The 15808-nt window shown below is 43.8% G+C and overlaps 1 protein-coding gene across 2 annotated transcripts in view; it reads left to right on the top strand.

Moving 5' to 3' along the window:
- Positions 1-15808, top strand: part of LOC129695579 (methylcytosine dioxygenase TET2-like) — a 130812-nt gene that overhangs the window by 88494 nt on the left and 26510 nt on the right. For both annotated transcript variants that reach the window (XM_055632660.1, XM_055632659.1), the window contains 4 exons: positions 5331-5421; positions 7111-7204; positions 9724-9932; positions 15513-15663. In XM_055632660.1, coding sequence (XP_055488635.1) covers positions 5331-5421; positions 7111-7204; positions 9724-9932; positions 15513-15663 — 545 coding nt within the window. The remainder of the gene's footprint in view (positions 1-5330; positions 5422-7110; positions 7205-9723; positions 9933-15512; positions 15664-15808) is intronic.

Below are 15808 nucleotides of genomic sequence, written 5' to 3'. Positions count from 1 at the left end.
GTACAACATCGCACATTTGCTCAATTTAAATGCCCTCTGCCATTTCTCTGCCCATTTATATGGCTGATCTGTATCTGCTATTTACTTGGACAGCTGATTGGACAAACTGATTGTACCAAAACTTGTTGTAGGTGATAAACTTGAGTGATGAGATGTTGTGTCTGAGGGCAGGTGAGAATTAAAGATAAAGGGATTTTGGGAATAAGTGCAGTGGGGAATGTGTGTGGTCGGATTCTGAGAATGATTATAGTGAGGAACAGGAATGCAATGAAGAACAGTATTCAAGGACTTGTGGGCAAGGAATGGCAATGGTTTGTTCTGGGAATGAGAGCAGTCATGAACAGGAGTAAAGTGAATTTGGCAATACGGGTTGATGTGGATTGGGTATACTGAAAATCTGGAGTTTAATATTCTTGAGGAATGTGAGTGATGGGATTGGGTCCTGACTACAGTGTTCCCAGGGAGTGATGGGATTCTGAGACTGACTGCAGCTGAGGAACAGGAGTACTGGTATTGACTGCTGTGAGTTTGGGGTTGTTTGGATTAACGTATTGGGCCTAGTAGGTTTGGGAATTGGTGCTACAACAGTGTACTTTTTGAACACTTGGATTTTGGGGCTAAAAAATACATAGGAGGAACAGGGCAGATGTGGGTAAAGACTGGAAATGATCAGCATTAGGATTAGGGTTAAGACTCTTATTGTTCACTCCTTTAACACAAATTCAACTATTGACCATGTTACCAAACCCTCTGTGAAAGATTAATTCATGGATGGATTTATTTTCAATGAGAGGGACAAGTAAGTGAAGAACCCAGGAATCTGGCTAAGCAAAAACGATGGAGGTGTAAGGAACTGCAGATGCTGGAATTTTGAGTGAAACACAATGTGCTGGAGTAACTCCGCAGGTCAGGTGGCGTCTGTGGAAGGAATAATTTCCAGTATGAAGAAGATCCCAACCAGAAATGTCATCTATTTATTCCCGCCACCTGCTGAGTTATCCCAGCACTCTGTGTTTTATTCAAGCAGAAAATATATCATGCTGATATTTAAGATACAGCCTGTTAATTGAGAAATTGAATTATGAACGAGATCAGAGAGGGAATGCTGTGATGGAAGATTTATTTATTTCCACTAGGCCATATTCTCTTTTGGGCTTTGATGTTTTTGTGACTGCATTTCCCACAAACATAGAAAATAGGTGCAGGAGTAGGCATTTGGTCCTTCGAGCCAGCACTGCTATTCAATATGATCATGGCTGATCATCCAAAATTAGTACCCCGTTCTGACTTTTTCCCCATATCCCTTGATTCCCTTACCCCTAAGAGCTAAATCTAACTCTCTTGAAAAAATCCAGTAAATTGGCCTCCGCTGCCTTCTGTGGCAGAGAATTCCACAAATTCATAACTCTCTGGATGACAAAGTTTTTCCTCATCTTAGTTCTAAATGGCCTACCCCTTATTCTTAAACTGTGACCTCTGGTTTTGGATTCCCCCAACATCGGGAACATTTTTCCTGCACCTACCCTGTCCAATCCTCTAAGAATTTTATATGTTTCTACTATAAGATCCCCTCACATTCTTCTAAATTCCAGCGAATACAAGCCAAGTCGATCCATTCTTTCATCATACATCAGTGCCGCCATCCCGGGAATTATCCTGGTGAGCCTACGCTGCACTCCCTCAATAGCAATAATGTCCATCTGTCTCCTCAGATCCTGGTAAACTTCTACCACTGCACCATCGAGAGCATCCTTACCAACTGCATCACAGTATGGTATGGCAACTGCTCTGTCTCCGACCGGAAGGCATTGCAGAGGGTGGTGAAAATTGCCCAACGCATCACCGGTTCCTCGCTCCCCTCCATTGAGTCTGTCCAAAGCAAGCGCTGTCTGCGGAGGGCGCTCAGCATCGCCAAGGACTACTCTCACCCCAACCATGGACTGTTTACCCTCCTACCATCCGGGAGGCGCTACAGGTCTCTCCGTTGCTGAACCAGCAGGTCGAGGAACAGCTTCTTTCCGGCGGCTGTCACTCTACTCAACAACGTACCTCGGTGACTGCCAATCACCCCCCCCCCCCCCGGACACTTATTATTATTTATTCAAATCGTTTGCTATGTCGCTCTTCCAGGGAGATGCTAAATGCATTTCGTTGTCTCTGTACTGTACACTGACAATGACAATTAAAATTGAATCTGAATCCGAGTCCTTCCTCAAATTAGGAGACCAAAATTGCACACAATTGATTACAACACACTGGAACACCATTGAGAGCTGTGGGAGCTCCCTCCAGTGGCTGTAACATAGTATTTCAGTTTAGTTTAGTGCCTTTGACAGAAACTGCTTAGGCAAACATACTCTGAGGCAACAATATACCAAGGATAGTACAACCAATAGACGTCAAAGGGGCAACAAAATGCATGCTCACATTATGGGTTTCAGAACCTAATCATCATCATCGTTGAAAATATCAACGGGCACGATGCCTTACAATGCTATGTACGACATTGATCACAACTCTACTCAAGTGTGGATCGCCGTTGGCTCGCTAGGAGCTCATCTGCCCTTTGACAGGTCTTGTTTTTGGTCCTTCTGGGTGTCCATAGCCCCCTCCTCACCTGGCAAACCACGTGGGAGAGACGGTTTAGTCGCTGACTATCCGACCATGGAGCAGGTGGCACGGGATTACAAGATGCCCGTGGCGGGGGGAACTTCCCCCGACCTGACCTTTAACAGAACCATGGAGCAGGTGGCACGGGATTACAAGATGCCCGTGGCGGGGGGAACTCCCCCCGACCTGACCTTTAACAGGACCTAAACTGAAAGGAATACTGAGGAGGAATGTAACAGATGGATTTAAAAGCTAATTCAAGAAAATACCCAGTCGTTGGATCCTACGTTCTGTAGCTCAGAATGACAGAGGTCAAGGGGTTTCTGTGGATGTGGGCTGAAGTGAGGCCATGTCAAATCCTTAGCAAGTTGCACCAAGATTTGTGAAATGCAGTGAGGCACAGCAGAAAATGTCAATGGCACTGGAGAGACACACTCGGACCCAGACCCAGTCGAGTAACTTGGATAAATTACAATTGGTCTCATTCAAAGCATTGATAAATCCAAATGTTGTTTAGTTTAGAGATACAGAGCGGAAACACCGAGTGCTTGCCGACTAGCGATCACCCCGTATACAAACACTCTCCAACATGCATGGGACAATTTACAATATATACCAAAGCCAATTAACCAACAAACCTATACGTCTCTGGAGTGTGGGTGGGAACCAGAGCACCTGGAGAAAACCCATGCGTTCACGTGGAGAACGTACAAACTCCGTACAGACAGCACCCATAGTCAGGATTGAACCCAGGTCTCTGGCGCTATAAGGCAGCAACTCTACCGCTGCGCCACTGTGTGAGCTTTTTTACATGGGATTTACATGGGATTTTATTATGATCTGAAGTATAATGCTGGAAAGTGGATTCTGTAATAACATTCTAAAAACAGTGAGGTAAATGCACAAATATGAAAAAAAAATGCAGGGCTTAAGGGAGAGATCAAAGGAGTGAAAATTAATGGGCTGCTGTAGCATAGGAGGCACAGATGGGCCAATGATCTCTTTTCATCATCGAGAGTTGCAGCATTGATGAAGGACCTTCAGCCAAATGTGTCATTGTTAAAATGACATCCATTTACAATATTCCTATATGATCCAATTTCTGATTCTCCCCACATTCTCTGCTGCTTCAATCCGTGATTCTAATTCTTCCCTTTCAATCTATGATTCTAATTCTTCCCTTTGAAAGTAACTCAAGCAAATTGTAGAACTTGATCTAAAGAAGAGGAACAGGAGAGAGTGAAAGTGTAAGGATAGTGTGGACTGGAACCTGCTGGTAAAGAGGATGACAGACATATTATGGTCTTACAAGTTGTGTTTGACCATACATTATTTGGTACATGCAGATTATAGTCTGAAGAATGAGGGGAACTGAAACATTGAGAACTTTAATTTTAGGCTGGCAGCTTTCTTGCTGCTAAGGCCATAGAACCGAAATGCTAAACGCATTTGTCACTTGATAGACTTGTTTAATACCTCGAGTTGTTGCTAGTATCATTCATGAACTCCGCATTCAAAGGTGGGGAAAATCTCTGACATCTTGGGATGGTAGTAAATCTGTTGCCAAGTTGGAGTATTCTATTGCCAAGGTCAGGTCAGGATTTTGGATCTTAGCTGGAGAACACCGTTCATCTGCCAGGAATGTTTTTTGGCAACCATGTCAATGAAACAAAGCTTTGGCATTTTGGCTTTTATCCAAGCCTTACGTCATGAGAAAATGTTTTAATGGATTGCATGATCTTTAAAAGGCTGTTATGTTGCAGTAGAGAAAACACAGAATATATCTATGAAAAAAGCAGACAAAACGTCAATAGCAATTTCCAACGGCAATAAAAGTAATGTCCTGGGGTGGACGCAAAATGCTGGAATCCAGCTCCAGCATTTAGCGTCTACCTTCGATAGAAACCAGCATCTGCAGTTCTTTCTTACACGCAATGTCCTGGGGTGGTTCCTCTTTGGTCACTGTTATGATGACTGTGTGAGAACTTTAGCTGCCATGTCCATATATTTGGTTCCACTGAAGTCATAGGATCCAGATGTGCAAACATCAGCTGATTTTTACACAGGCTTTTTGGCAACAGTGACCAAAATTTCTCCTGATAGGAACAAAGTAAAGAGAATCCCCCTGCTCTTTAAAAGTGCTGGAAGATGCTTTAATGTCAAGCTGAGTGTGCTGTTGAAACCTCCATTTAACATGCCACCTTCCTACATAGAGTCTGCAATTCACATCTTTCTGCCTCAGTGCATCCTGTGTACGCTGAACCTGGACTGCCGATTGTGATGCTGCAGGTAGTCTCCCTATTCTCAGTTGCACAATCTAGAATTCTAGTTATCATTTCGTTTTAACTGAGAGATGTGACTTTTGATAGACGCAAAAAGCTGGAGTAACTCAGCGGGACAGGCAGCATCTCTGACAATAGACAATAGGTGCAGGAGTAGGCCATTCGGCCCTTCGAGCCAGCACCACCATTCAATGTGAGCATGGCAGATCATCCCCAATTAGTACCCCGTTCCTGCCTTCTCCCCATATCCCCTGACTCCGGAGAGAAGGAATGGGTGACATTTCGGGTCGAGACCCTTCTTCAGACTTTTTGAATTTTGGCTTGATAGATGTGACTTTTGGTTTGTTACTGATTAATAATTGATGAACCCATGACCAGTGCAGACAATTTCTGAAATGTTAGTTTATAATGTTAGTTTTTTTTCATTTGATTCAACAGAGCAAATCATTGAAAAAGATGAAGGTCCTTACTACACGCACCTTGGAGCAGGCCGTAATGTAGCCCAAATTCGAGAGCTCATGGAAAGCAGGTATAATGACATAATATTGAAATCTTTGATCTTTGTAATACACTGTGTGATTTTGTTAATCTGTAAAATGTTCTAATTTAGACTCATTGACAACGTGTTCAGCTTCATAGACAATAGGTGCAGGAGTAGGCCATTCGGCCCTTCGAGCCAGCACTGCCATTCAATGTGATAAGATAAGATAAGATACCGTTTATTGTCGTTTGAACCTAAGTTCAAACGAAATTTCATTTCTGCAGTCATACGAACAAGAAAAAAAACCAAGACACACAATTATCACAATTTACACAAACATCCATCACAGTGAATCTCCAAACACCTCCTCACTGTGATGGAAGGCAAAGTCTTGTCTCTCCCCTGTTCTTTATTCTTCTCCCGATGTTAAAGCCCCCGGCGAGCGATGGTAAGATCGATGCCTTGATGACACATTGAGAATTTCTTAAAACTCACTTCATGATTGAGGGCTCCGGACCGCGAGCACGGGCTCCTTCTTGGTGTGCAGGTAAAGTCATTCACCTACCGACCCACATTGTGTCTCTCTGTCTTTCACTCTCCCCCTCCCTCCCTCTCTCTCTCTCTCGCGCACTCTCTCTCCCACTCCCCATCTCGTCTCTCTCGCGCTCCCTCACTCCCTCTCCCTCACCCTGTCGCCTCGGCATTCCCGGAATAATTTGACGTTTTGCGGTGACGGCTGCATCTGCGGTTCCTTTCTGTTGGGGGGGGGGAGTCCTGGCCCGTGGTGGCTCCTGGTCCGTTCCCTCTGCGGGTGCCGCATTGCTCGGGGGGGAGGGAGAGGGAGAGGCAGAGTTCCTTTCACAGCGTGTGGGGAGTCTGGCCAGGGGTAAAGTTGCAGGGAGGGCAGCAGCGTTGTGAAGGACCCCTCCTTCACAATGCTGCTGCCCTCCCCGTAACTTTTAAAGCAGACTGACTGCCTACCCGGACTAATTACTCACAGCACATGCCTGAATATCTCATTTATAATTTTATATTTCTATGAAAATGTTTCCCAATTGGGCTCCGCACCTCCTAAGGTCGGCCCTGGCTGTACCTGCATGCTTACTTTCATTGACCCCGTTGTACTTCCTCTTTTGCCAACTTGACACCATTTAGATAATAATCTGCCTTCCCGTTTTTGCTACCAAAGTGGATAACCTCACATTTATCCACATTAAACTGCATCTACCATGCATCTGCCATCATAAACCTTAGTTTGTAATGAGCTTATCTTCCTCTGTCAATGGATATTTAAACCTTGTGGGGCTAAATGCCAGGAAAGGTCTGATTACAACAGTTGCCTCCCTGGTGAGTAAGTACACCATTAAAATGACCAAGACCGGTTGTTATTAGTAACCTATAATTAGAGGAGACAGGAATCCTCTGTGACTATATTGTGACAATTCTGCTTGCACATTTATGTGCTATGTTCTGCGTTCAGTGGATTTTACACGATATCCAGGAACATTAAAATTGATAGAATTCTCATTCTGAAGCAAATGGATCCTGTGATGTTTTGACGTTGTGTGTGAAATTTGCCGTAAACTGGGTGCTGTTTTGGTACCTGAATCTCCTGATACATGCATTTACTGAATGGATTGTCTTTAAGGAGATCGGAAATCAAATGCTAGACTGTTTAAAAAAAATATTTCTGGTTCTGTGCTAATCATCAGGTTAATGCCTTTGATCCCCTGCCAGGTTTAGCAAGAAAGGCAGTGCTATAAGAATCGAGAAAATTGTGTATACAGGCAGAGAGGGCAAAAGCAGTCAAGGATGCCCTATTGCAAAATGGGTGAGTAGTTAATTTTATTTCTCCTCCAAGTTCCAAGATCTGAAAAAGATGAGCCATTATACATGATTTGCATTTGGTTGGTAATACGTCAGGCTGAAGTTTTGGGAAGAGACAAACATGATATAGAAACATAGAAAATAGGTGCCGGAGTAGGCCATTCGGCCCTTCGAGCCTGCACCGCCATTCAATATGATCATGGCTGATCATACATCTCAATAACCTGCCTTCTCTCCTTACCCCCTGATCCCTTTAGCCACAAGGGCCACATTTAACTCCCTCTTAATATAGCCAATGAACTGGTCTCAACTACCTTCTGTAGCAGAGAATTCCACAGATTCACCACTCTCTGTGTGAAAAATGTTTTTCTCATCTCGGTCCTAAATGATTTCCCCCTTATCCTTAAACTGTGACCCCTTGTTCTGGACTTCCCCAACATCGGGAACAATCTTCCTGCATCTAGCCTGTCCAACCCCTTAAAATTTTTGTAAGTTTCTATAAGATCCCCCCTCAATCTTCTAAATTCTAGCGAGTACAAGCCGAGTCTATCCAGTCTTTCTTCATATGAAAGTCCTGACATCCCAGGAATCAGTCTGGTGAACCTTCTCGGTACTCCCTCTATGGCAAGAATGTCCTTCCTCAGATTAGGAGACCAAAACTGTACGCAATACTCCAGGTGTGGTCTCACCAAGACCCTGTACAACTGCAGTAGAACCTCCCTGCTCCTATACTCAAATCCTTTTGCTATGAATGCTAACATACCATTCACTTTCTTCACTGCCTGCTGCATCTGCATGCCTACTTTCAATGACTGGTGTACCATGACACCCAGGTCTCATTGCATCTCCCCGTTTCCTAATCGGCCACCATTCAGATAATAGTCTACTTTCCTGTTTTTGACACCAAAGTGGATAACCTCACATTTATCCACATTATACTGCATCTGCCATGCATTTGCCCACTCACCCAGCCTATCCAAGTCACCTTGCAGCCTCCTAGCATCCTCCTCACAGCTAACACTGCCCCCTAGCTTTGTGTCATCCGCAAACTTGGAGATGTTGCATTCAATTCCCTCGTCCAAATCATTAATATATATTGTAAATAGCTGGGGTCCCAGCACTGAGCCTTGCGGTACCCCACTAGTCACTGCCTGCCATTCTGAAAAGGACCCGTTTACTCCTACTCTTTGCTTCCTGTCTGCCAGCCAGTTCTCTATCCACATCAATACTGAACCCCCAATACCGTATGCTTTAAGTTTGTATACTAATCTCTTATGTGGGACCTTGTTGAAAGCCTTCTGAAAGTCCAGAAATAACACATCCACTAGTTCTCCCTTATCCACTCCACTAGTTATATCCTCGAAAATGTTACACTTGTGCTTTCCTGTAAACTTATCCTGGGCTTTGGCCTAAAGGTCCCTGCCACCCACAATCTAAAAAAGTCTGGTGCTCTCTGCAGAATATCTGGGGTCTGTGTTAACTGTGTATCACTTAAACCAGAATGAGAAATTGCTGATGAGCTGCATAGGGTCAGAGCAGGTTAGACTCTTGAATTCAATGTCAAATCACATACTGATTGATGATAATGAGAAGGGTCTAAGAATTGGATTTTGACTGAGTGGTTGAGTATGAAACAAAAAGAAAGTAACATTTTACAGTGCTGGAAAGTTTATGTGCAACGATTTAGAGACTTCAAAGATTTACAATTGAGTGGCTAACCCAATGTTTAGTGGAGAGTTTATTCACCAAATATCATGCAAATACTGTTCTGCACATTTCAACACTGAATCTCTCATTGAAATGCTCATACTGCACAGCTTCTGGAGAAGTTGGGTATTTTGGAAGCAACTTCTTGCTTTCCACAGTTTCAACCAGGTTGGGTCCTTGGAGATTGTTGTCCGATCTTCATTTAAATAATGGTGTATGCTGATCAAAGATGTCTATTGAATCCATTGACTCGGATAAACAACACTTCCCTATCAAACTTCTTTGAATGCTGCTATTGAATGTCAGGGAATACATTTCAGCACACATCAACCAACAGTGTGGTGGAGCTGGTACCTCAGGTGCTGCCATTGTGGATTTTGCATGTTCTCACTGTGACCGCATATGTTCCCTCCGGGTGCTCCAGTTTCCTCCCATATCCCAAAATGCACATTTGTAGGTTTTTTGCCCACTTCAAATTGCTCCTTGTGTGTAGGGAGTGGCTGAGAAAGTGAGATAACATAAAACTAGTGTGAACGGATGATCAATAATTGGCATGGACTCTGTTGTTTATATCTCTAAACTAAACTGTGATACATATTTCTCCTGGTATCCCCCATATTACAGCAAGATTTAAGAAGGATTGATCCAATTGCATTGGAGAAATAAGCAATGATCTAATTCAATTAAGTTTAGGCTCTACTGTCTGGCCACCGTCTGGTCTTGAAGCTTGTGTTTCTAAGCACAAATAAATCAGTCCAGAATATTTACACGAGGTGGGTTGAACTTTCAATCATGATTTCTTTCTGCTGCTGACAGGTGCTTCGGCGAAGCTGCGTTGATGAGAAGTTGCTCTGCCTGGTGCGGGAGCGAGCCGGCCACACGTGTGACACAGCAGTGCTCGTGGTGCTCATCCTGGTGTGGGAAGGAATCGCTTTGCCACTTGCTGACAAACTGTACATGGAGCTCACAGAAACCCTGAGGAAGCATGGCGCCCTGACCAGCCGCAGATGTGCTCTGAATGAAGAGTAGGAATTCCACATTCTACAGTCATTTGTATATCTTCACCGCATGATGCTGATTGTAAATGGGTCAGAGCCGGGGAGCCAAGTAGCCGGTCTTTACCTCTGGGACCTGGGCTGAATGGTTACTCTATCAATTGCTATGTGGATCCGGTGTGGAATGAGGAGCTCGGTTTAAGACAGGTTTTATTACGGCAAACAACCATATTGAGGCTGGTGGTGTTACTGAAGAGTAGAAGGAGCTTTGCTTTGCTGCTCCAGATGTGGCACTGAGTGGACTCCATTCCCCATTGCCTCAATAAATGCAACAAGAAAGAAAATTGGACAGAACTTTGTTACATATTTCAAGTATTGAGGAATTGATTTGCGGCTCGACTTTGAAGCATTACATTGCACAGCACTGACCTTTAGTTGACTGGTGCCGTGGTCTGGATGGGTTCCAACTTCAGGACCTATGTACTCTTTGGGCAAGGCTCCAATGTGCAAGTACAGCATCAATGAACACAATGCAATACACAAGCGAGAAATCGTTTTATATTGCAACGGGACAATTGTTCAAGACATCAGAAGGCAGGAGAGTGCACAAGGTGCATTGTGGGATTGTGGTCTGGGAGCTTCCTTTGGTTTCTCAAGATGTGCCCACTAGTACAGCCAGCTTGTGAGTCCAGCCGCTCACACATGTGCTATGGACAGCAGAAATGTGAACACAATCTTTATATGAAAGCTCACATTTTCATTACACACAGGACTTCCCCTAAAAAAAAGGCACAAAGTGCTGGAGTAATTCAGTTGATCAGACAGGATCTCAGGGGAATATGGATTGGTGATGTTTTCGGTTGGGACCCTTCTTAAGACTGATTTGGTGGGGATGGGGGGGGGGGGGGGGGGTGAGAAAGTCTGGGAGGGGCAGGGCAAAGCTTGGCACTGGGATAGGTGGATACAGGTGAGGAGGGTTTTTGATAGGCAAAGTTGGACAAAGCCAAAGAGATGAAAGGACTAATGATGCGAGGTAAGAATAGTAGATCTGCGATTTGTGCTGCCAGAAGAAGGAATGGGGAGGGGAGAAATGTGTGTGAGTCAATGTGGGGCCCAGGGAAGAGGACGGGGGAAAGAGGGAGGGGTTGGTTTTGGTGAGTTACTTAAAATTGGAGAATACATTGTTCATACCATTGGGTTGTAAGCTACTCAAGTGGAATAAGAGGTACTGTACCTCCAGTTGTGTGTAGCCTTGCTCTAGCAATGGAGGAGGCCCAGGACCGAAAGATCAGTATGGGACTGGTAAGGGGAGTTAAAATGATTAGCAACTGGGGGATCCAGTAGGCCTTGGCGTACCGAGCGCTAGTGTTTGGCGAAACAGTTGTCGAATCTACGCTTGGTCTTGCCATTGTAAAGGAGGTTACAGTGGGGACATCGGATGCAGTAGATGAGGTTAAAAGAGACGCACGTGAACCTGCTGATAGGTGCAGCGATTCACAGTGGGATGGAAAATCAATAGGCCATCGATCAACATCACTTTACATGAATGCGTTAAAACTGACATACCTTTGGTGCTTGGCTTTCCATGACCATGAGCTGCCAACTCCCGGTCATTTGACGCTTCATTCATTGATTTTGACTAACACTCCGATTGGAGCAGAGTCCTGGAACATAAAATATACAGGATTATCTAATAATGAGTACCTGCACTGCATTGATCCCAGAGTTAACTTTACTCAACCCAGGAACCTCAGAGGGTCAAAAAAAAGGGCATAGTTTTATGGTGAGAGAGGGAACTTTATAGATGATTTGAGGCAAACTTTGTTTACACAGCGGATAATATGTTTTAAGGTCATGTAAGGGAGATGGTGAAAGCAGATAGGATAGAACCATTTCAGAGGTCTTTAGACAATCACATAAACAGATATGAAATGTGCAGGCAGATGTTGTTTAAATTGGCATTGTGGTCAGCACAGACATTAGGGCTGAAGGGTCTGTTCTTGTTCTGCACTGTTCTACGTTGCAAAGCTCTATCACGGGAACACCCAAGTTGCAACATGTTTTCCTGCATATGTTACTTCTCTAGTCTCATGTAAAACATTACATTGTACTTGCTTTTGTTGAGATAAAAGACTTGTCATTTCTGCCCATACTTCCACTGCTGGAGGCATTTGCCACAGCAGAAGAGGCTGCGATCAAGATAAAGTGCTGAAAATATCTTTACAGGGTCTTGGTAGCTCAATGGTTTTACAGTCGATCCTTCTAATAAGCATTTTTGTGCAAATACATGTCACATTTTTTAAAAGGACAATAGTCAAGATTCAGCACTGATCTGACCCTCAATGAATAACAATGTGCACACTCGCCCCGAGTTGTTTCAGTAAATGATGGAGTAAGCTGTGAGGACTGGAATTGCTTTGTCTTTCCATTGGTGCCGGAAGACATAGATTCTCCCCATGCCCGTCACCTCCCACATTTCAAGGCAGTCACTTTGCTAATTGGAAAGGGAAGCGTGAGTACTAGTAGCTGCAACAGAGGCTTTTGAGCTGCTTAATGAAGGACCTGGAGGGGTTTTTTTCTAAAGAAGCGATCGGCAGCAAATTCCATATTAAAATCCCTCTGGTTGGATGTGTTATTCACCGTTCACATTTCTGGGAATTTCCAGGATAAAACCAGGCCTGTTCCAGACAACCCTTGCCCTCAGCCTCACCCTAATGCTGAGTTGAATTACTGGCTAGTGGGCACTCCATCTCTCCATTGGTTCCCTTCCCATTTGGAACACAAGGTGTAATTTAAACAGCGATTAAAGGGATTCTGAAAGGATCCGGCTTCCTTTTAAATTTAGGGATCACGGTACCATGGGATAAATGGATGCAATATATTCCTGCAGGCAATGCTTGCTCTGTGTTCAGAGGGCAAAGATTACCCTCCCAGTATTTAACATTTTGAAAAGAGTGTTTTTTTTCACCTTGTTAACTTAATGCCCAGTTACAACGTGGAATACACATCTCCAGAGTTGTGATTATGCCATGGAGAGTTTCAGCATTTAAGTCTTGTAAAAAATAAAAGCACGTTTAAGGATGTTTGAATGGACAGTAGTTTTAAGCTTTTTTGACAATAAATCTTCAAGGTGAAAATGTTAATGAATTTCGATTCATCTAATTTAGATTTTGGAAGTTGGGTGAATTAAACTGTCAGTATCATGAAGCCAATGAAGGTATTTGGGATTACACTGCAGTCTGAACCTTGGGATTTGGCAATGAACTGATCATTATTGGCTAAAGGTTCACTTTCTGAGAGACAAGTCCAGAGAAAAGCAGAGCCTTCACAGCAGGCTTATGGGGTTTACAGAAGGCCCTTTCAACACAAACCCCAGCCAACATACAAGTGTCCGAACAGCAACATCTCCCCATTCCTTTCTCTTGCACTTCATTGTCATGTGGCTAAAACATCACATATCATAATTAAAAGAACGATAAGTGAATTCTTCATTTGTACTGGCAAATATATTTATCACTGAAATAACATGATCTGCTCAATTATCACACTCACTGTGTATAGAATCGCGGGTGGACAAATTGTCAGCTACATTTATCGAACAACACCATGGGAATAGCTTCACCACAAAGACAGCAGAGATATAAGAAGGCACCATCTGCTCAAGGCAATTAGTGAAGAGCAGTAAAGGCCGGATCTACAAAATTAATGAAGGAAGCAAAAGTAACCTCAGTGAATGTGCTATAAAAATATATCCTTGGGGCTACATCACGCTGGAACATACTGAGGATGAGAGGGAATTTGAATGGATTACAATTCTTACTTTAAAGTGAAAGAATAAATTACCGGCTATCTTAAATGGATGAGAAACATTGAATGAGTCAGCTCCCCAGGAACAGAGACCCAGCTGAGCAGAGATAAGCAAGGATCACTGTCCGAACTTTCAGGAATTGAAAAATCAGAGAGTTTTAGATTAACACAATGGGTAGGCAGCATCTCTGAAGAACATGGATAGGTGACATTTTGCGTCGGGACCCTTCTTCAGACTGATTATAGTAAAGGTGTGACAGCTGGAAAATAGGTGCGAGGGGAACAAAGCCTGGCAAGCGAAGCGATAGTGGATACAGCTGAGGGGAGTTGGACTGGCAGATGGCTGTACAAAGGTTAGGGATGAAAAGGAGACAAAAACGTGTCAGATAAGGAGAGGAGTGAAGTGTAAAGTTAGAGGGAGGGTTGTAAGTGGAATGAGATGGGGTGGGGGTGGAGAGAGGGGAGAGGAAAGGTGGACAGAGTAGAAGAAATGGATGCTTGCATGGTACAGGAAATAAGGGGAGAGGGTGTTATGTTAAATTGGAGAATTCAATGTTCATACCATTGGGTTTTAAGCTATATGAAGTTACAAGGTCCAGTTTGCGTGTGGCCTCAATCTGGCAATGGAAGAGGCCCAGGACAGAAAGGGCAGTATAGGAATGGATAGGTGAGTTAAAATGGTTAGCAACCGGCAGTTCCAACAGTGCGAGGTTAACTGAGTTATCACCTAGTTTGCATTTGGTCTCATCACGCCAGGAACACTGAATACTGTAGACGAGGTTAGAGGAGACAACTTAGTTGAGCCAACCACTTGCATTTTTCATAATGAGAGCTGTGATGTCTGGGCAGTTTCTTGAGTTACACTGAGTTTTCTACGCATGTTCTGAGAGGTCAAGCATCCCACTCAACAAACAGGACATGTGATTTTTCTCCGTTATTTTGGTCAGAACACCATGTGTGGGGTGTACTTGCAACTTGTAGACTTTCAATGTGAACCATAAGGTAGAAGAGGCAGCTGCTGGACTGCAAGAACCACAGCTGATGAAGTGGGTGTTTGAAACGCCCAGATTTGTAAAATATCAAAAGACAGGGTCTCAGTCAAACTCCACAGGTGTTAGGCACATACCTAAATTCCTAATAATGGTCACATCAATCGCTTGTGTTTAAATTCAAACATTTATTTTGATCATCCTGAGAAGTATGTGATGTTTGTAATCCACCCTTAGTGGCCTTGAGAAGTGGCCCTTTAGTTTAATTTAGTTGAGTTTAATTTAGAGCTACAGCAAAGAAACAGGCCCTTCGACCCAACGATTCTACCCCAAGCAGTGATCCCTGTACAATAGCACTATCTTACACACCAGGAACAATTTTACAATTTTTGACAACCTCAAAGCCAATTAACCTCAGACCTATACATCTTTGGAATGTGGGAAGGAACCGGAGATCCTGGAAAAAACCCATGTGGTCACGGGGAGAAGGTACAAACTCCGTACAGACAGCACCCGTAGTCAGGATCGAACCCAGGTCTCTAGTCCTGTAAGGCACCAACTCTACCACTGTGGCACTTGTCTCATTTGAATGACAGTGAAGTACTCCACTATGGAAGGAGGGTTGGTGTGTGCAGTGAGTCTGTTTATGTGGTGAGGTGCACTTACAAATGTTGTCAGATAGGAATTACAAGATTTTGACCAAGTGCCAGTCAAAGTATCATGATATGTATCCAAGTTGGGATGATATATTAGCATTTCAGACGATAATGCCAAATGAAAAGGCGACACGATTAACACTGACCTTTTTATGCAGACGGACGTGTGCTTGCCAAGGGCTGAATCAAGACACCGGTGGAGCCTCGTTTTCCTTCGGCTGTTCCTGGAGTATGTACTATAACGGATGCAAGTTTGCCAGAAGTAAAGCTCCCCGGAAATTTAAGCTGCTCGGCGATGATCCCAATGAGGTGGGTGGTAACCGGGTGTGCATCTGCCCACTCACTGTTTTGAAAAACTCATATTGCTAATGATACATGGAGCTGAATTTTGGTGGAATTCTGTTAAAAGGCGATTCAAGCACAATGCCTTGTCTCTTGAAGAGCATCGCAGGAA

The sequence above is a fragment of the Leucoraja erinacea genome, chromosome 3 (assembly GCF_028641065.1).
Source record: "Leucoraja erinacea ecotype New England chromosome 3, Leri_hhj_1, whole genome shotgun sequence".
In the NCBI taxonomy this organism is placed as follows: Eukaryota; Metazoa; Chordata; class Chondrichthyes; order Rajiformes; family Rajidae; genus Leucoraja; species Leucoraja erinaceus.
This window is presented reverse-complemented; position numbering and strand designations above follow the sequence as displayed.